Here is a 22344-nt window from a genome sequence, read left to right on the forward strand (position 1 = left end):
CATTCTAGCAGAAATCCCATAGCTTGAGCCAGGTAAGATACTTCGAAAGGAGCTATTCAGTCCAATGTTAATTGAGTTTTTGTGGATGTTTCCTATTGTAAAAGTAGTTGCACATTGAGAGGTATATAATTGAAAAACATTTTCCTTCATGACCCTGGTACTAAGACCGTGACTAGATTTCCATTTCTTGGTTTAGTTGAACAATGAAAAGAATGGATACTGCCATGTTTTGCAGGCCAGGGAACTGTGAATCTAAATACTGTACAAGCAGAAGCTGGTGGATACTGTGTAGGAACTAACAAAACTAGTGCAAACAGGTACAAAGAAGATCCCTCCGATCCTGGGGTGAACCAACTTCATAACACTGAAAGAGGACACAATCTCGAGAACCCACGCGCAGGTACCTTTTTCCTCTCAAATAAATATTCACCTTAATCTTGGTCTTCTTGTTGAAGGAAAAATAATCCCCTGGCTCCATAGTGGTAGATAGCTATGATAAATGGTTCTCCTATTAATATTAACAAAGTCTTACAACAGGTCAAGGAACAATAAATAGATCAAGCTTAAGGTAATGACGTAATACTGATTTTATAACCTTCTGTAAAAAGTGAGGCATTCTCTCCTGAGATACAGTGAGTCAGGGAAGGAAGGAACAGGAATGGTGGACTTAACACTGTACCATCTGTTTGATGAGCACGCACCTTACGTGAACAGATGAGAAAGAACAAACTTTTATTGTTCTCTGCTCACCTAAAGCTATTACAGGCAATTTGTTTAGGTAAGTGCTTGGCATATCAGAATGCTGTCAGGTTAGTTCTCTCTGTACTGTCCCCCTTGAGCTCATTTCATTAAAACATCTCAGCAGTTTAGCCCTCATCTTCTCTCAGTTCTGTGGGGAGAAATTTATACTGCTGCTGGCGGATCTGAGCCAGTTTTTTCCTTGCCTCTTCCAGCTCTCTTTCCTTCTTCAGCATTTCCTCCTGGGCTGCAATGATCTAGAGAAAAAGAGAAAGGACTGTGATAGTGGAGAAGAAGATTAATGAGGAGGGGTAAAAAAAAAAGAAAAAATGAGGATCTTTATCCCTTTCACGGTAAGATTCGTGATCAGTGCACAACAGTTCTAAGGTGTTTTCCTGCAAAGCGCTGAACACTCTGCCCCCAATCCAGGAAAGCATTTAAGCATGTGAAGAATCCCAATGATTTCAACGGGACTTGTGGGCTCAAGTGCTTAAGCAAAGTAAGTTGTCATGGGATAAGAGGGAAGGTCCTCTCATGGATCAATAACTGGTTAAAAGATAGGAAACAAAGGGTAAGAATAAATGGTCAGTTTTCAGAATGGAGTGAAGTAAATAGTGGTGTCCTCCAGAGGTCTGTACTGAGACCAGTGCTGTTCAGCATATTCATAAATGATTGGAAAAAGGGGTAAACAGTGAGAGGCAAAGTTTGCAGATGATACAAACTTCTCAAGATAGTTAAGTCCAAAGCAGACTGCAAAGACTTACAAAGGGATCTCACAAAATTGGGTGATCTGGCAACAAAATGACAGATGAAATTCAATGTTGATAAACACACAGTAATGCATACATGAAATGATGGGGTCTAAATTAGCTGTTACTACTCAAGAAAAAAGATCTTGAAGGCAGGTGTGATAGTTCTCTGAAAACATCCACTCAATGTGCAGTGGCAGTCAAAAAGCAACAGAATGTTGGGTATCATTAGGAAGGGATAGATAATAAGATAGAAAATATTCTATTGCCTATATAAATCCCTGGTACGCCCACTCTTGAATACTGCATGCAGATGTGGTCACTCCATCTCAAAAAAAAAATACTGGAATTGCAAAAGGTACAGAAAGGGCAACAAAAACAATTAAGGATAGGAACAGCTCCATATGAGAGAGATTAATAAGAATGGGACTTTTTAGCTTGTAAAATAGACGACTAATGGAGGATCTGATAGAGGTCTATAAAATCATGACTGGGTGTGAGAAAGTAATAAGTAAGTGTTATTGACTCCTTCTCAAAATACAAGAACTAAGGGGCACTAAATGAAATTAATGGGCAGCAGGTTTAAAACAAACAAAAGGAGTTTTCTGCACATAACACACAATCAACCCGTGGAACTTCTGCAGGATGTTGTGAAGGCCAAAAGTATAACAGGGTTCAAAAAAGAACTAGATAAATTCATGGAGGATAGGTCCATCAATGGCTATTAGCCAGAATGGACAGGGATGGTGTCCCTAGCCTCTGTTTGTCAGAAGCTGGGAACGGGTGACTGGAGATGGATCACTTGATGATTACCTGTTCTGTTCATTCCCTCTGAAGCACCTGGCATTGACCACTGTTGGAAGACAGGGTACTGGCTAGATGGAACTTTGGTCTGACCCAGTATGGTCGTTCTTATGTTCTTAAGTGCTTTGCTAGGCCAGGCCAGCATGCCCAGTCCCTTGCAAGATCAAGCCACTAAAATGCATTGTTAGCGCCCATCCCACCTCTTCAGTGATCCCAGAGTGCAGAAAAAGAGGCCTGTCAGCATAGTCCACCATCCATCTAGGATGCTCTATTGGACCACTATACAGGCCCACCAATCAGACACACATCAGAATAAACTAGCTGTAAAACAGTGGTAGGTGGAAACAGGATAAGGAAAGTTGGAGAAATCAGTCTGAGCTGTTTCTATTTTACTAACTATTGTACCATTTCCTATTTTAAAATCTTCTCTCCTCTTTTGGTGTCTGTTGGATCCACAGTAACAAAGGGGACACTGACCTTGAACCTATCCTGCAAACACTTCACAATGTAACACACTGAGCAACAGTAATAACTGAACATTCACTGTCCCATGTACCTGCAAGTGTTTCCTATACTTACGAGTAACACAGGAGATATTACTGTGCTGTAAAATATTCAGGAATGGCAAATTCCCGTATTTTTAATGGCAGCCAATGTAGAAGCAGCTTTTCATTATTTTTTAATAAGCGGGATTTCTACAAATTGATTGAATTAGGTTTTTAAAGTTATTTTAGTCCTGTGTATTTGTTAAAGCCACAATAATGAAGTACAAGTAATTCTCCTCACCACAGACTTATTACGAGATTATCTGCATACAAACTGTCATGTAACTGAGATTCCAGAAGATTTAAAGCAGGTCTAGGAGCATCTGGAAAGAACCATTAGTTTAAGTAGCAGGAAATGTTCATTTTTACAACAGGGAGGGATACATAAAGGAATTATACAGTGGCAACAACTACCATGACAACTGTCCAACACACTGCGTAGGACAAACACAGAGTATTGCCTATTCTGCATGCACAATTTGTCCATTTGCTCATAACAGAAGTATACGGAGGAAAGTTATTTACTGTACTGCATGAATCTATTACAGTGTTACATAAGGCAATATTTTTGGGACACAGATTTTTCCTTCTGTTGCTCTGGATGTTCACACCAACCTGAGCGATGCCACCAACAAACTTGGTTTTGACCACCACATCATCGTCGTCCGCTTTCCTAAATGCTGCTTTCTGGGCTGCCCTGACAAGATTGTCAGATGCTCGTTTAACAGCATTCCCAGCAGCCTAGAGAGGAGATAAAAGGAACTTAGTAGCAAAAAAACATGAAGGCACATCGTATATGTAATGTGGGCTCCTTCTGGGCAGGAGAGAGAGCTCTACTGAACTCCAGAGGCAGGACACTTGCTTTCCTCACAAAACACCAAATGCACTTTTACCATCAGTGCTATAAGGTGAACATGAAATTGGATAATTCTGGCAGTCTCTGACCCGATTTGGGGCTCTGTGTACAACTTATGAACTGCGGTTGATTTTATGAAAATGTTGTATCACTGAATGCCTCCATGGATGTGGAGTCAACCATTTGCTACAACAGCTGGTGTCAGGTGCCTCCCAGACCACACTACTGAGCCCCTGACAAGTCAGACACCTGCTTGGCAGGCCCTGGAGATAATGGCCTATGGCTCATCTTGTCTCTGGAGTGGTACTCCTTCCTAACCCTCTCTGAGATCATTGATGGCAGGATGGAGGCAGATACTGGGGTCTCTTGGTCAAGGTAGCGCGGGAGCTCGGGGTGGAATCTCAGCTTGCTGGGGAGCTCACGGAGAGGGACTGACCAGAAGATAGAGATCTAGCCACAGCCTACCTTTAAGCGTCCACAGAGGCTTGCACTGAGCACCCTCTGGGAACAATTTTAGGTGGGCCAAGGACCTCTCTAGCTTTCTGAGTCAGCTTAGGCAAAGAGCAACACATGGATCACTGCTCAGGAATATTTCCCTCCCTGGAACAAGAGTTGCACCTGGAGTACCTATCGTTAAATGCATGAGGGGCAGGTTTTGAACCCTGGGGATTTCGATTTTGCCATATTGGAAGAGTCCCCTGTACATGGTTGAGGGTCTGGCCTATACACTAAGTATCTGACTAAAGCAGTTTTTTTTTGTTTGTGCCAACTGGGATAAAGACACCAGGTATTAATTAATAATACCAATAACGAATGTGCACTAATGCTAGCACAGCACGCAGAGAATGAGACGGTCACTGCAGGGGTTCCATCTTGCTGCCCAGGATGATAAGAAGAAATGGAGGGACTGTTGGACCTGCTTCACACTGCCTGCCCTCATCCTGGGTGCAGGCGTGGCCCCAACGGACACCACTAGCCAAAAAGAATCCAATCTAGCATGCAGAGAGCACATGTGCAGCAAGAGAGGAATTCAGATGGACAATCAGTCAAAGAAGAATTAGATGATTCATATGCATTTTCATTTCCCCAGGTTCTGACTTCAGCTTCTTCCAAAACTGCGTTCACATGGAATGTAGCTCAAACTCCTTCTCCAAATGCTGGTCTGTCTGTCAAAGAGGAAACCAGGACATTCCTACTTCCATATCCACCGTATTGATTAAGGCTCCATGCAAACATGGATGCTATCGGCAAAGCCAGCACAGGAACCCAGGTGTTTCCCAAACACACCAACATAAAACATTTGACATGCACTAACCCGACAGTTCTGCTACAGTAAAGGGCATTACAGTACTTCTAAGTGGAAAGTGCTTTCCCATCTTCAAACCTCCTCCACTGTTTGGTGAAGAAACTATTCAAAACCTGCATATGAATACTTAAAAAGAAACACTTTTCCAGGGCCCTTGGGCCAGCCTCCTTGAGCCTTATGCTTAACTGTATTTTATGTCCATTTAATAAAATTTGTAACCCAGCACCCTGATCTTCCTGGATGGGCAGGCAGAACATGATAATACTAGCATTCTGTTCCCTTTTTTAGCTATTATTCTGCATTTGAACTTCCTCCAGATCCATCTTGGCACTCAGATACTAATGTGGGGATGCATCAGAAAGCCAACGATCCTGCAGTTACTGATACATGACCAGCACTGTGACAAACCCATCCGTTAGGAGTCCCTCATAAACGGCCAAAACTACCCCCACTTCACCCATCCCCCACAGGGATAATATTACAAAACTATTGTTTTCTATTTAAACCACCACAGAACCCTAAATTTGCCTCAAGCTCTGACCATGATTTAAAATCATGGTTCTATTTTGAAAAATGACTGAAAATAGACTCCTCTTGCTCAGATATGTGCAGACAGTCAGAATTGCTGATTTTAGTAACAAATATGTTTACTGTTTTTTATTCCCACAAAACGTAGAACCAGAACCCAGCTGTTAGAACACAGACTGAGATGGCATGGCTAGAAGTCAGTAAAAGCTGCAGTAAAATCCAAGCTCATACTGAGTGGTCCCTTGAAATGGATGTTAACTACTTATGCTAAACAATCTGTTCCACCTTGTATTTAGCTGCGACTCTGAATACGTTTTCCAGACTGGAAGAAGAGCTCTGTGTAAGCTCAAAAGCTTCTCTCGCTCACTAACAGAAGTTGATCCAATAAAAGACATTACCTGCCCCACCTTGTCTTTCTAATATCCCGGGACTGAAACAGCTACCACACCACTGCATTCAGTAAAAGCACAGTCATTTCTAAACTGAGCACTTTGCAATTGTAAATCCTTGAGATAACAAGTTTAATATCCCAGAGTGCAGTATTAATGCTGTCACCTTTTAGATAAACTCTGCTCCAAAGGGGACACTCCACATGAAATCAAATCAGTTTTTACAAAAAATGAATTAAGTTAGTTCTGGTCTTAAGTCATAATCTGTTGTTTCTCTGCCAATGTTTGTAGTCTTAAAACAATTTTCTTATTTTAAAATGTTCTCTCCTCTGTTGCTGTCTGTTAGAGCTGCATGGCCATATTAATGACAATTAATGACTGAACACTTGCATGACTATGCCCCCCAGTGGATTTTCCAACTCCAAAATGATTTCCCATTGACCAATAGCAATTTGGCATTTCAAGTTTCCATAGTGTGATCACCACTCGCTTCCTCATTGTCAGTGAAGCTCTTTTTATAGTGTTCCTGCACTTGAGGACTGGGGTGTGCTTGGCACACAGACCGACATGGCCTTCTGCATCTGGAAGTTTTGCCGCCATTGCTCGTCATCTCACTGCTGCATTATGATGTGATCCCACCAGTCGCTAATCGTTTTTAGGGCCCAGCAGTGGCACTCCCCCTTCTGCAGCTGTTCCATGAACACCACCACCAACCCTCAAATGGGGTCTTGCTACATCCCACAGCAATCTGTCCTCCAAGAACCTGCCATGTTCCATGTTGATTTGGTTCTTCTTACAGCTTTTAAAATACCAGAGGATCACATGTCCTGAGCTCGCAACACTTACCATAACAGTGCAGAGCTGTGCAGGCTCCATGTTTCTATCAGAGATGGCAGACAGCAGGGAGAGTGGTGCAGGTTTGTGGGATGTGTAAAAGAGGTGTGAAAATTATAGGATACAGCTGACATTATGGGATGGAGCCAGTTGCATGCTGGGAATTTGACCCCTTCCTCCCAGTCACCCTGAATGATGCATTTCTGTCCCACCAAATATTGTCAAAACCTCCCGAAAGACAGTGCACGGAGTAGTGATGGGTTGTACAGTGGAATTCCTACCCAGGGTGCTCAGCGCTGTGCATCAGCATGAGCACTCCTGGTGAGTATGCCCAGCACTGATTTAAGGAGCCAAATATATACTAACTGCGGTGACTTGATGCCTATGTAATGTGTGTCAACCAAAGTTTTAGTGAGGATATGGTCTTAGTGATGTGCTTTGTTTAAACGCTTGAGTGGTCTCACTGAAATCTGGTAAGCACGTGCATGAGTGTTTGCAACTGAACATACAATGAAAACAGTAAAGCCAAGGAGACACAAAGCGCTATCAAGAAACACCCTAGTAAACAGACTGAAAAGATCATTTCCCCCAATATCTTCCAGACATAGTAAACTGAAGTGTTACTTCTGGCATCAACAAGTACAATGTTTTCTAACAGCAGTTTCATTTTGGGTGCATTACCAACAGGCAGGGTGGCACACTCTCCATGATTCTGAGACACTGAGCATTAGCAGAGTTCCCTCTGATCACTATATCCTCCCTTAACTGCTGCGAGGTGCAGACTACTTCACATTTTTATCTTTCAAAATGTTCAATGATCTTGAAGGTAATGGCGACAATGATCACAGAATGAGCTCCAGATGCTGATTAACAATGGCAACATGCAGCATGGCACCCTTGGACTTAACACAACATATTTCACTACAGCAGAAGATAAAACCCAGCCATGATTTCTGAAGCTACTGGCTGAATTCTGGGTTTGTTGAAAAGGGTGTTGGTGACTGTTACATAGCTCAGAGATGGATTTTTACATTGTTTATGAATGCTGTTACCTGTAGTCTTCTCATGGCCTCGGAGTCTTGATCAGCCTTCACTTTGCACGCCACAAGTAACTGTGCTGTAGAAGCCGCAACTTGTTTGGCAGATGAGATGAGTTTCTCCTCGCTAGCATGACCTTGTACCGAGGCATTAGCTGCCTCACACAGATTGCTGGTTGCAGCTGCCACCATTCGGGCCTAGGAGCCAATAACTAAAGTTACTCAGCGTTCTAGTATCTCAGAGACTGTCAAGAGAAAAACAAACAAACAAACTGGAAATTACTCACAGCGGAAATAAGTCCCTGAGACCACTGTCCATCATCAGCTGCATTTGCAGGGATAGCTCCAACCTGGAAGAACCGTTCAGACACTTAGAGTGAAATATAAAATGCAATTTTTTTGCCTTGATTTGCATTCAAAGACCATAACCATCTGAAAAGGAAACTTTATGTACACATCCCCCTTTCCTCCATTTTATCTCAGTGCATACTCTAGCTAATGATGACAGAAGAAAATTTCGGACTTACATTCCTATGTTAATATAAGTCAGTGGTTCCCAGACTCTGGCATGTATCTCTGTCCTACCCAAGGTTTTCTGACTAGTACTCTAGGTGCTCCCCTCCCACCATAACAATGTGCCTCCTGTGGCTGTTGTTCGCCTGTCACTACCTGTCTCTTGTTCATTCACGGACACTCTAACCTACATTGTTCCTTGAGCTGCTCCAGCCTTGCTGTAACTTTAGAGAAACCAATGAAGGGCAATGACTGGTACAGCTGAGGATTTGCCTGGTCAAGGCTTGCCAAAAGAGGCTAAGAAATACCAGTCAGTTGAAAGGATTTATTCCTGTCTATAATGCTCATTTCTGATATCCACTCCATTGTTCAAGGCTACTGATTTTTCGGTAGAGTTATGCTATATTTCTTCAATATGTTCAAGCTGCTACTGAGTAGAAAAACGAAGTTCCTTTGAGTTCCCACACTCCTGCCTGAAGTCTGATTACAAATTCAAGGTAGCAAATGCCTTTTTCTGTGTGTTCATCCAGCACTTAGTACTACTGTCTTCTGATCCCAGTCTTCCCAATCCATGTGTTCAGAAATCATGAGTCAGGGCCCCCAAAAATCATGAGATTAAAGAACAAAAAGTTTAGTGTCCTTTCAATTGTCTTCTGGTTTTTGAACTTTTAGGGTTCACATTTTTCAACTTTCCTCCTCAACCATGAAGGCTGAAGAATTGCTGAATTCCTTTAAAAAATGAAAGTCAAAATTCTCATATAATTGCATGACTTCAGGGGTGGGGGTTAAAGAAAAACACTAACATTTGCAAAACTCTTGATATGGTTGGAACATTCCGAGTGGGGTTTTTAGTGTAATAGAAAAGTGCAAGAGAAAAATTCAGTTTTACAATAAAATGCTTGAGGCCTATGGGTCTTTTAGGTTTCAAAGTTTTTGTGCATCACCATCCCTAGCAAAAGCATCTGAAGTTCAGCAGAGATCTACTCATCTGGACGCTAGTGTGTGGGGAATGAGAAAAAGTAAAGTACTGTATATACTCGATCATAAGCTGGTTCTTTTACAAGCTAACATCCCCCCGCCTGCCCAGGATGGATACGTAAAAATGGAAAATGTTTATAACCCATTCATAAGCCGACCCTATAATTTGGGGTCAGCAAACTTTGGCTCCCGGGCCATCAGGATAAGCCACTGGTGGGTCAAGATGGTTTGTTTACCTCGAGCGTCCACAGGCACGGAGGTAAACCTAAGTAAACAAAGTGTCCTGGCGCACCAGCTGCTTACCCTGATTGGCTGAGACAGACACTGGTGGGGAAATGTTTTGGTAGGGAGAAGCTGGGTGTCAGAGAAGTAACCCCTGTGACTCCCCCCAACATAACTCCCCCAGCCAAGGACCCCCACCCTCCCCATCCCATCCCAGGGGAGATTTGGGAAGCAGTCTTTCTGCTCATTTTAAAGGCCATTGTGCTGTAAATCTGGTGAGCGAGTGTCTGCTGTAGACAGGAGTTGGAAGACACCCACAACACCAATTAACTCAAGATTGATAATTAGGCAACGGGTATGAAGTGTGTGTCTTGAATTCATTACCTCAGCAGAATCTTCATTATTGTACATTTATTTGTGAACAGTTCTCTGCCTAATGAAAGGATCTGTTTTAAACCACTCTGAGTAACTCCAGTTGAGCCTGAGCAGCAATTTGGATCCTTCCTGAAGCTTTTCCAAAGTACGTGGGTGTTCAGAGTGATGGTTTGGGTTTGGTTTGGCCCTGCCCTTAAGTGGCACCGCACTATTTGCTGGATTAGTTGAGCTGGAGAAGGCAGTGCTCGATGCCAGCAGGCAACCCACTGTCGATAAAAGGCACTGACTGTGAAAAGTCCTGGTCTTAAAGAATTAGATTTAGAGCCGGGGCTAAAAAGTCTTCCATCAAAGCTGGAAGAATAGGTTTGCTAATATGGTACTACATTTGACTATTGTGCTCAAATCAGAATGGTAAGCTATGGATTTCCTGGAGTGGAGAATGAAAGTGTTTTTAGCAACTTCTCTGAGCTCTGCTGGAACAAGGCACAAGTGCTGCTTGCTTCCATCTCAAAAAGACGTGAGGAGAAAGAATTAACTGTTCCCTCCGACAAGAAGTCTAACTTGACAGATAGTTAGGACTTATACCAGGATATATTCTCTCTCTCTTCTGGGGTGGTGGTGGTCGGGAGAATAGCAAAGGATGCTGTACTTCGTAACGTAACTAAATGTGAACAAGTTCTATCACATAAAGGCAAACAATGCAATAATCTAAGCGGAGCAATAAGGTAGGGGTCTAAATTCTCATTTGCTTGACTATTTTTGCTGTCAATTTTCAACAACTATCTATTTAATAAGCGTTTTATGCATTTTAAGTAAGTTCTATAGGAGATCTTTTTGAACAGTTACAACGCTATGGTTCCAAAACAACTGCTTTGTGATCATGCTGGAACCAAACACAAGTTCCCTAGGAAGCCCAGCTGAATAAGACAGAATAGCTCTTTTGTGCCGGGGCTCAACTGCACAGTCTGCCCAGAATCAGTGCTTAAATATTATTAGAAACCACAGATATAAAACAATGGTAGTCCTATGGCAAACTGTCCTCAGAAGCAATCAAGCTGGGTGCTGCTGCGATTTAAGTCCTATTCAAATTAAGTGAATTAGATAAAAAGAAGAAATGGAAGTGAAGTGGAATAAAACGCACTTGATGTTAACAAGGCAAATGGACGTAGAGCAATTTTGTAAGCACTTTAGTTGTCCTAGCAATAGCTGTAAGTGTATCCATTTGCACATGTCTAATTTGTGTTCATATCGGGGCCCTAACTGAATCATTCAACACACTGAAAGCACAATTAGTTATGCCCTCTGCTAACTTGGACCAGAATGTTATTGTTTACTACTCCATTTCTTTTTAAATCCCAAAATGTATTATGGGACCATACATTACAAGCCTGGATCACTGCCCTTCATGGAGTGAAACACTTTTCTTAACAAGAAACAGCTGAGACATGTGAAAGCCAAAAATCTAATTACATTTGCTAATTACGTTTGCTATGTTTAAACAGACTTTTCAACCAACTCTGGCCAGGACATGCAAGCAGATAGATTTACATTTTTATTAGTCAATCCAGAGTTCCTTCCATACATACAGAAGCTAAGAAGCTACATGCTTTACAATTTAAAATACTTCCGCTGTGTTGAATGTCCTGTTCACCCACCTTTCCCTGTGCCACCAGCTCCCTCTGGGCTGCCGAGGCTGACTTGACTAGGGCACTGGTAGCAGCTGCAATGGACTTAGCTGCTTCCAGGATCTGTTCTTCAAAATCCAGAGTCTCATCGGCTTGCTATAAGCAAAACAGAACACTGTCACCCATAACTCAGAACAGAGTGCTTTCTCTTCACTTTCCAGGACACATTTTCTTTGGATTCTGTAATCCAGCTACACAGAGACAAAGAATCAACAATGCCTTATTTGCACTCTGCAAAGCACTTTCCTGGGGCCTAAATTAAGAGACAACACAAACACAAATATTAACTGGAAAGTAACGCTCCCCTCGTGGACAACCTTGTGAAAAATTTAAAGTGACAGCTTTTATTTAAATACCACACACAAGATATTTCAGTGCATGCCACTGAGTTTCTGGTTTCCACTAGAAGCACTAAAAACGATTTTCAAAAATACAGGTAAAGCAGTAGCCTGAAATGGAATTCTCATTTTCCCACACAGTATTATCTTCGTAGTGTTCTAAAGTGGTTTGTTTGCCGAGATTATTAGAGTTTGTTAAACAAAGCACAGTTACTTAGTAAATATAATAAAGGGAATGCATAAAAGCTTTAAAAAAAACTACAACTCTAATGTTATAATTATGCTTCTTTGTTCATCTGTAATGAAAAGCAGAACATAGTTATCAAGTACGCCCATTAATTTAATTGCTTTTCGTAAGCTGCATCACTTCACTGAAAGCCTGGACTGCTTTGCAGTCCAGTTCAGTCCTCTTGGAGTTATGAAATGTTGAAGGTCTGTCTGGAACCATTCAAACACCTAAACCACCACTGTAGCAAGCATGAACTGAACCAGAAGATTAACCACTCCTAATAATATTTTTCTCTAGATGAAAGATGAACTATTGCTCTGCAAATGTCAGTTTCCTAAACCTGGTCTTACCATGAATAATATAAAACAAACAAAACACTTTAAGCCATTTAAATCTGCATCGGAAGTCATATCTATCTACTCCTGTGTTGTGTCCATGCCACCAGCAAGGATGGAGTGTCCGTTCCATGTAACGTGGCTGCAATAGCCTGGGCAGTTAATATGGAAGCGCTGCTTTGCACATGTATCAACCTCCCCCATCTACTCCTAGCTTAGGTATGTTTAGTACTTTCAGAACAATTACAAGCATTACAAGGTTATAAGTGTGTGTGTGTGATTTGTTTTCTTTAATTTTTACTTTGACTGGGACCATGAACGAATGATATATTAAATGGCACCAAAAGCAGAATGATCAGCGAGGGCATCAGGGCATAATGCATCCCCTAACAGGACTCCTTAAGAGAGATGGGTCTTTTCACATGTTTTCCCACAATCCACATGAGTACACCTTCCTCATATCACAACCACTAGCTCTTCCAACTGAGGCTAAGCAGTGTTTTGAGATAAAATGCATTATGTTCAGATTCTTCTAATATTTTTGGTAACTTGGTAGAGTGTGGGGAAGTAACCGAAACAATGGACTTGTTTATTACTTGTCCTTTACACATACTGATGTGACTTGATGATTCAAATAAGGAAGTGAGTTAACATTGGATGAAACAGAACTTTCCACACGAGTTTGGCCTGTAATGTATGATTAGATCAATGGCCATGACAGTGAAAAGCATTTGTCACTAGCACTGGTTTTAATGACAAGAAATTACATCTCCTATCAAAAGGTCAAGATCTTCCATAGTGAATCTTATTTCTGGTGGTACCTACTCCACTCTTGTTGCTGAACCTTTCTTAATTGAGATTTAAAAAATATTTGTTGTAGGGACTCTGTCTTCCTAAGTGTTTGAAAAGCACCACATACATCAATGATACCATAGACTGAACATCACACTTATCACATTTTACTCCACCATTCGGAACAGCCTCATACTTGGTGGCCTTCAGGTGGAGGATATCAGATATACAGCACTTTCAGGATTAATCTGGAGATCTTTCCTTCAGAGAAAGTAGGACAAGAACTGTGAATATAAAAACCCCAAAATACTCCTAAATTGCAGTGCCTAAACACTTAAATTTTTTTTTGACCATTTTAATTACCGTGTGCCAAATCCCACTCTAAAGCTGCACAGAGCTGAACACCATGATGCGGAGAGTTTGCTCAAATTTTCAGAAGTGTTCAGCATCCAAAATTGGGGGCAGATTTTCAAATGGGCACAGCAGACCCCAGCTCCTGTATCCATTTGAAAAACTGAGCACTTCATGGAGGGGCCTAAATGAGAGCAGAGTCTTTTTGAAAATATGGCCATTCCTGCGTTTCTCTCAATCTGCTTTTACTGAAAGAAAAGGTACGTTTAACATCAGACCTTGTTTCTATGCACGTTACCCTTTTCTAAATCAAGGGGCTACAAAGTACAGTGATTTTTGTGCCCTAGCTCATCTGTAAAGACCTAACTTGATATGTTGGTGACAATCACAAACAAAAGTCACTTTCGTGAGGTTCTCTCCTTCCAGTTCTCTGTGGGACACTACAAAATCACCAGACATATTCCAGGAGAGTTAGGAGCCACAAGGGGTTCTGAGGTGAAGTAACTGGAGCACTGCACATCCAATAAGAATTATCTTTGGAAGCTGGTATACAGAAGCATGCATAGCCTGTTCTATACCCAATCAAAAGCCAATTGTATTCTCCCGTTACTTTCGTGGGCATTAATTCATGTCACACAACTTAAAGAACAAGCCGTAGGGTGTTTGATTCTACAACATTTCATATAACTTCTACCATGTGAATAAAATAGAAAGTCACAAAATCCTGGAGAGGAAAACGCAGCATCCATGGAAGTCAAAGCACTGGTGAAGAAATACGGCATCCTAAATGAAAACTATTTAGCATCAACTTCTGCCATGTAATGATAATGTTGGATGGCACCTTAAGGGACGAGATAAAAGAACAAGAGCTGCCTACTAAATGCAGAATATGTGCCTCTGCTAATTAGGAACAGCACATGTATACAAAAGGCTTATGATAAGGAATTACCATGTTAATGAAACAACTCATCTTAACAGATGGATTTTTGCCATGTTTGTAATGCAACAACAATAACTAAAGTGACCTATGATTTACACAACAGGCCTCAAATGTTAATCTCTTACTTTGATCACTAACATACGGGCACAATCTGTAGACCTGAGGGACTAGCTCAGTCGATATTATTTTTTAAAAACATGTTTAGATAAATTTGGCTCTCTTGAAGTGAAAATCTAGTAGCCTTCCCCCCCACCCCCCAGCTTCATGGGAGCGGACAGTGGACTAGTTTGAGCACATATTTCTGCCAATGCACGGCAATGCTACTATCTCCAGTTCTGGGCCTCTATAGAGAATACAGTGCCAACTTCACCCAAATATCTGGTGGTCTGGGGACAAGGGCCAACGTCCACTGTAGAGAAAGTAGAGACCAGTAATTCCATCTTGATTACAGCTGAAAACCAAATTCAAGCACCAAGCAGAGGAAGGTTAGTATACAGCTCCATCTATCTTTTGCCTCTCTTGTGTGTCGCAGTACAGTTTTCATTCAATGATTTTTAAGAAAAATACTGTCTTGATCTGGAATTATGAAGCCTGTTTCCAAAATAGTGGAAGCGTCCATGAGCTGAGAGCTATTTTACTTCTTTATATCAATAGCAGTATATGCACTATTCCTTAAATGGCCATGCTGTAAGGAAGTTAACTCTAATTCTGCTACTGAATCAGCTAACAATTCAGCAACTATTTTGATGATGGATTTTATTTATTCACACAGCCTAATAAAAATGTTCACTGCCATGGCTTTGCTATATGGATATCTATAGTCCTTAAGTACTGAATTAGAAATACCTCTACAACATGCAACATCTTCTCAAAATATTCTACAAGTTTCCAGAGAACCAACCCCAGATGGGGAAGAAAAGTACCTGTATGGGTTTCATTCAGCATAGCATGATGTGCTCATTGTTGTACATATAAACACAATGTAAAAATGACTAGTTGAAAAAGAATTGCAGGGGAATTACATGTCACATCAATGAGAAAGCTATGGTGCCTCTACTAAGGTACGGCTACACAGGGGCAGGCATAAGACCTATCATGAGAATGAACAGCTAAGCACTAGAGCTGGCTGGAAAATAGGTTTTTCTCTCCACAGAAAATTTCTATGAAAATGAATTTTCTTGTTTTTACTCACGTTTTCAGCAAAAATCTTGACTTTTTCAAAAAACTAAATCCCAATTTTTTTTAGTTAGCTAAATACGTCCCAGTTTTCTGTTTTCAAGCTAGAAGTCAAACATTTTCTGTGGAAAGCAGATTCTTGCCTGCGTAAATTGGGTTTTGTCGAAAACCACTCTCAATGGAAACTTTTGACCAGTCCTATGCAGCACCTCCATGTAACCAGAGGGGAACTGAGCTTCCTCTGCTATTTTCTTCAACAGGTCCACTCTGTCCATTCCTTCTCATTATTTTTGTCCTTGACACATAAGTAAAAAGTGGGCACACAGAGGGCTGGAGACAGAGGGCTCAGTGCAGAGGACAACTACTGCTTAGTCATGCTTGTGGGCATGCTTACCCACCCCGCATGATGGTCTTGGAGCACAACCAGCTTGACCAACTGCTGCACATCCTGCTGGGCACAACAAAAGGTCCATACTTGTATTCATCTACACCCTAGCAGTGTGGTTTGAAGAGTATACCTCAAAATGAGAGGTCCAAACTGGTCACCACATATACAATCCAAGACTGAGCAGCACAAGAAATGCTACAGGAGGAATCATTGTCCAGTGCCATTTGGCTACCCTTTTTTGTGTCACATATTGTTTTTGTTTATTTTCATCAATATTACTCTCAAATTATGCAGTTCTCAGAATGCATGAACATGAAACCAGACTTCCTCACATGATATGTGACACAAAATTCCACTGTTTTTATCTTTAGTCCCTTGAGATGGCAATTTGGGTCACTTTAAAAACCATGCTCATGAGACTTAATAATGTTTAAAAAAAAATCAAAGTCAACATCTATTTCCACAAATTTAGGCTAACAGAGTCATCATATGCTTTGATGATTCTGAGATCTGCAGGCAGGTGGAGGGAGAGAGAGTCTGCCACATGAGATCACAAAAAATAAACACAAATTACTCGGCCAACTACAAAATGGTGTAGGATAAAACGTTATGTCACAAAACAGTGACAAAAATACCATGCTGTTATTTTTTCAAGAGTTAGATACAGATATTTTTCTACTTCCTTACTTTTAACCAGTTTCCTACACATCCTTCAAATGCAATGGACAGCATGAATAGATTCAGGATCAGTAGAAGAACGAGTGAACCACCATTAACTTGTTGCCAACAGTCATGAAAGACAAACTATGTTTCTTCCGATGTGCCTCTCAGATTCAATTTAATAAAGATACAGCAACAAGGGTAAGTCACTGCACAAAGCCAGGTAAACACAAGAGACCACTCCTATGAGATTCAGTACTTGCATGGCTGCTACTCATTATAAATGAACCTGTGCAACTTACACATCTCCCCAAGAACAACCCTATTAAAAAGAGCACTTCACTGTATATGGTTTAAAAAAAATCAGATTAGAATGAGAGTCTGCAGGAAGTCTTCTAAATCTGCTTGTGATTTAAAGTATTCCTTCATATTGCCTTATACTACTTTATAAACCCCCGGAGACAGGGCAGGACACTATAGGAATATGTTTGATATATAGTTGGATTAAATAACAACCTAATATATCAAACATATCACACAGAGCCCTGCAGAAAAGGCATCCAGGTTTGATTCATCTTGGGGGGGAAAAAAAGACACACTGCTGAAGGCTAACAGCAGGGAACTGTTATCGACTGCTAAAGACGCAACCCCTTGCCTTGTGTTTGAAGGCATAAGCCTGCATGGAGGCATGAAGAGTGCACCAACGGGAATATAATGCACATACAGCAATGGTCTCTGGTGATGTACCCAAGCCACAATGTTGTTTTTCTATAACTATTTTTTCCATCGTAAGAGTAAATGAAACATTTAATTTTTAATTCCATAAAATAAATACAGAGACCACTTTTTCTTTTCTTTTTTTTAACGTGCTCTTTTGGGTAGTTATACCTCTACCTAGATATAATGTGACCCAAAATAACACGGATTTGGATATAACGCGGTAAAACAGCGCTCCGGGGGGGACAGAGCTGAGCACTCCGGCGGATCAAAGCAAGTTCGAGATAACACAGTTTCACCTATAACACGTGTGACAAAGTTCCTCTTCTACCTTGGTGGGTCCTGCACTTATTGGCGGATTTGCTCACCTCAGTGATCTTCACCTCTGGTGGAACCCACAGTCTGGGTCAACTCCTCCTGTGTCTGATCAGGAGTTGGGAGGTTTGGGGGGAACCCGGGCCCGGCCTCTACTCTGGGTTCCAGTCCAGTCCTGTGGATCGCAGCTGTCTATAGTGCCTCCTGTAACAGCTACATGATAGCTACAACTCCCTGGGCTACTTCCCCATGGCCTCCTCCAAACACCTTCTTTATCCTCACTACACGACCTTCCTCCTGGTGTCTGATAATGCTTGTCCTCCTCAATCCTCCAGCAGTTCACCCTCTCACTCTCAGCTCCTTGTGCCTCTTGCTCACCAGCTCCTCACACGTGAATCTCACTGACTAACTGGGAGGCTTTTAACTAATTCCAACCAGCCCATGATTGGCTTCAGGTGTCCCAATCAATGTAGCTATCTCCACTGCCTTCTAGAAAGATCTTAATTGGCCCCAAGTGTCTTGATTAACCTGGAGCAACTGCTATGGTACCAGGGATTTGTGTAGCCTGGGGCTAATATACCTGATCCTCACTACTTTACTATAGCCACCTGGCCTTGCCCCATCACACATGGTAAAAATTTTTGGCTCCCGAGGACAGCGTTATATCGGGGTAGAGGTGTATTTTGTACCAGGTGGTATCCTTACAAATCAAGGACCATGTTATATTAGAACAGGCAATATAAGGTCCCAAAGCAAAAGATATTCAGCCTACCAAAAAAGACACCACAATCAGTGTAAATCCATAACTGTGTTGTAAAGGACATATCACCCACTATAACCTGTTTTATATAATGAACAGAAAAGTTTGTACAGCTCAGCAGACCATTTTTCCCCTTGGACACCACAATTAAAATCCAAGACAGTTTGTAGTACACCTGAAGGAGGAACAGATAAGGAGGGCCTTCCTCAAAATATTTTTAGAGACACAATCTCAGAAACAAGACAAGTACTAAAACATCATCTGCACATTGTACTAGTAGTCAGAGCATTTAAGCTTCTGCAAGGCGAGAGACTGCATCTGTTCCATAGCCAGGCTTTTGTGTTTAATTCAGAAGGAATGTACATTATACAATAAAACATGGCCAGGAGTTCACAGACCTATTTCTTCACAGAGAATGTTCTCTGAGACAGGAATGATTCTCCTGAAGAGGAAAGCTGCTGGCTCTACTCTATCCTTCTGAATCTTATTAAGACAACAATGGAAGGTGTGTGGTTCGGAGATGCAATGGGGTGGGGGCACAACAAAAAGAAAAGGGAAATGGAATAAAAAATGAAGGTTATATAGAGAGGGAACAAAACTAGTGCAGCTCAATCACAAAATTAGAACAAGTGTTAGCTTTATTGTTTCATTTCTATTATATTAATAAACTGGAACATAGACAGAGCTAAAATAGTAAGGATTAAAACAAACAAGCAAAAAAACCTCACAAAACCCCAAGAATTTTGGAAGGGATCCAGACCCTTAGACTTCAGGTTGTAAATCCATCTCTAATTAAGAGGGGTGACGAGGAAACTTTCTCTGCAGGCTGGGGTCTACTGCAGGCTCTCTGGCAACTTTTTTCTGAATCTAATGGCCACCGCCAGAGGCAGGATACCGGGCTAGATGGACCTTTGGTCTGATCTAATATAGCAGTTTTTATGTTTCTGTATTTGGTGCACTGTGTATAAGAGAACAGATGTTGTCTAATTACTAGTTTAGATTTGAATGACGGAGATGCCTTGTTGATACAGAAGTTTAAGACTGAAACATCTAAGAGTGAGCTACCTAAAACATTTTTCCCCCTATAGGGAGATACTGAAACACACTGATGGGACAGTGTAAGGAAGCGCACTTTGATGCTGTTCTCTGCTCTGTGGAGAAACAGAGAGTTTGAAATATCCAGCAGGGTCATTCCAGCACCTTTCACTTGCATTACAGTAAATGTTTGTGAAAGATACACTGAATTACGAGTGATGGAAGGAAAGTTTTATTCCAAAATGAAATATAGATCCAGAGATATGAATGTGTTTTCCACAAAATAACAAAGAAAGAGCCCAATAAAGCATAGGCAGACTGAATAGTCAAATTAACATGTTAAATGAGGAGCAGGTGTAGGATTTGTATTCATTTTTAAATGACAATGGCCACTGGAGTGGTTTAGATGTTAGCAGGAGAATGGTTTCAAGGTTACTAGGCAACTCAGATATGCTACTGTGTAGTAGTTTTGTAGAAAAGGTGTTAGAGGTTTCCAGCCTCAATTCTCCACTCTGTATAATCTCATTACAAGCGACTTTCTTTCTTCACAAAAAATGAACGTACCAATTACAAAATCCACTGAAAGAAAAATTTCCCAAGCAGTGGGCATCATCACAGCCCACCTTGTGAGGCTATTAAAAAGCTGTCTTGATCTTATGCTCCTGAATGACAGAAAATACCACAATTTCCTGACAACAACCGTCTGACACTGAATGACCTTTAGAACCTGCTTTCTTGGAAAGACTTGTCATCTGCTTAGAACAAAGTCCGGTAACTCTGAAGCCACAGAGAAAAGGATATGACCACAGCATTGCTTTCTGAAGTTAATGGCATGCCTTATTTTCATTAAAAGAGGCCCAGTCCTGGGTCTCATTGAGATTTATTCCAAAACTTGCCAGGGGCTCTACACTGTGGAGTGAAGTAATTCTGTGTCATGCCCACACTCCCTGAACTGTGCAAGTACACTAACTACTTCAGGTTATAATAATTGCCGTATAATTCCTCTGACACACATGCAAGCAGTTAATTCCATTTCACTTTAAAATATTCTCATGGACATATCTGAAACACACAAAAACATGAGACCACATAAGCATTCATATGGGACCTTAATTTATACATTTCCCTTTATAGAATTAAGAGAAAATAGGCACAGAACAATCAGTTTATATTTTAAACAAAGAGTTTAAAAGGAGACACTTGTTTGCTAGAAGTTAAATACTGTGTCTTGATCTTATAAGATCTTTTGGCCACAACCTCCCATAACACTGCACACACATTGAAGAGTGAGTGAGTGGGCTCAAAAGCCTCTGAAACTGAGGAACAAGAATGATCTTTCACATCAAAAAAGATTTTTTAGACAGAGAAAAGTGAATGAAATCTATTACTTGCACGCCCACCACTTGAAAGAGCCACCAAGTATCTTTTGCCTTTGTGGTAAGTCAAGCCTAGCTTGTCTGAAAAGTGTAGCTTCTACTGGCACCAGCTGAGGACAATGTAAAGATTGATTGTTCCAACCATCACCACGATACCAGTTATTTGCATTTCTGCAGCATTAACTTTAAAAAGAACATGGAAGATGGACACTCACCTTTGGCTTGGCTCGTGGTTTCAACTGCTCTAACTTCTTTGCTGCAGCCTCAATTGAAGCTGCAGCCCCCAATAGCTCTGTCTCAGCAATGACTGTCGGGTCCTCTGGATCCACCCACTCTGTGCCTGAAATTAACAGAGGGGAAGACAATAACTTCAGTAGCATTGTTAGTGCCTTTTGACCAAGCTGATTCCCTGTCACATCTCAAAACTATGTGCTAAATACAGAGTGTGTGTATAATATGGAGACCTCATTTTAATACTATTAATGGTATAAAATACTATAATTTAAGCCACTGACTGCAAAACACAAGTCAGAATGGAAAGAGCACTTAGCCGTAATGTTCTATTATGAAAGTGGCTTGAATAAGAACTTGTGTAAGAAAAGAAACTCTGAATTGCTCCTTCAAAAGCAATGTCTACACTGGGTACTGAACTACTATATCAGCCAACCATGTTTAATCATGCTGTTACTTAGAAAGATTCTAGTGTGCTTTCCTTGACCAAGGCTGACAGATGCATTGTCTGAGAACTGTGACAAAGGAACACAAAGGATGTATTAGACTATTCAGGAGATCATGGTCTGATTAACAGTTCTCGGTAAGTCCCCATCTACAGACGCCAGGGAGACAGGGCTAGCACCCATCCATGGAAAACTCAAGAGTGATCAGTGCTCTTTTAATCCCAGTGCCAATAAGGAAGTTTCTCCTACACATACAAGGCTGAACATTTTCTGGAAAGGAAAGATCTTACACTTTTGCAGACCTCACAAAACAAATGTTCAGAGGCAGTTCACTCCAAAGTTCTGCAACTTATGGGGAATGGTGTAGAAAACTCACATAGAAGAGAATTATTTTTAACACTCTGGTGAGACTGATATTACATTACAACTAAAATCAGGACAATTATATGCCAAACTTATGACAGGATAAGCGAACAAGTGTAGTTTTACTAGATATCATAGACTCATAGACTCATAGGTCAGAAGGGACCAACATGATCATCTAGTCTGACCTCCTGCACAAAGCAGGCCACAGAACCCTACCCATCCACTTCTATAAAAATCCCTAACCTATGTCCGAGTTATTGAAGTCTTCAAATTGTGGTTTGAAGACCTCAAGCAGAGAATCCACCAGCAAGTGACCCATGCCTCATGCTG

General features: G+C 41.2%; 1 protein-coding gene across 2 annotated transcripts in view; it reads right to left on the reverse strand.

Annotated features, from left to right (window-relative positions):
• Positions 1-372: 372 nt before the first annotated feature.
• The window catches only part of TLN2 (talin 2), a 245794-nt gene continuing 223822 nt past the window's right edge, over positions 373-22344 (reverse strand). For both annotated transcript variants that reach the window (XM_075069558.1, XM_075069557.1), the window contains 6 exons: positions 21187-21311; positions 11530-11655; positions 8074-8136; positions 7802-7984; positions 3452-3577; positions 373-995 (listed from right to left, as the gene is read on the reverse strand). In XM_075069558.1, the coding sequence (XP_074925659.1) occupies positions 867-995; positions 3452-3577; positions 7802-7984; positions 8074-8136; positions 11530-11655; positions 21187-21311 (752 nt within the window). In that variant the 3' untranslated portion in view covers positions 373-866. The remainder of the gene's footprint in view (positions 996-3451; positions 3578-7801; positions 7985-8073; positions 8137-11529; positions 11656-21186; positions 21312-22344) is intronic.

This window comes from Chelonoidis abingdonii, chromosome 9 (assembly GCF_003597395.2).
Source record: "Chelonoidis abingdonii isolate Lonesome George chromosome 9, CheloAbing_2.0, whole genome shotgun sequence".
NCBI classification, from domain to species: domain Eukaryota; kingdom Metazoa; phylum Chordata; order Testudines; family Testudinidae; genus Chelonoidis; species Chelonoidis abingdonii.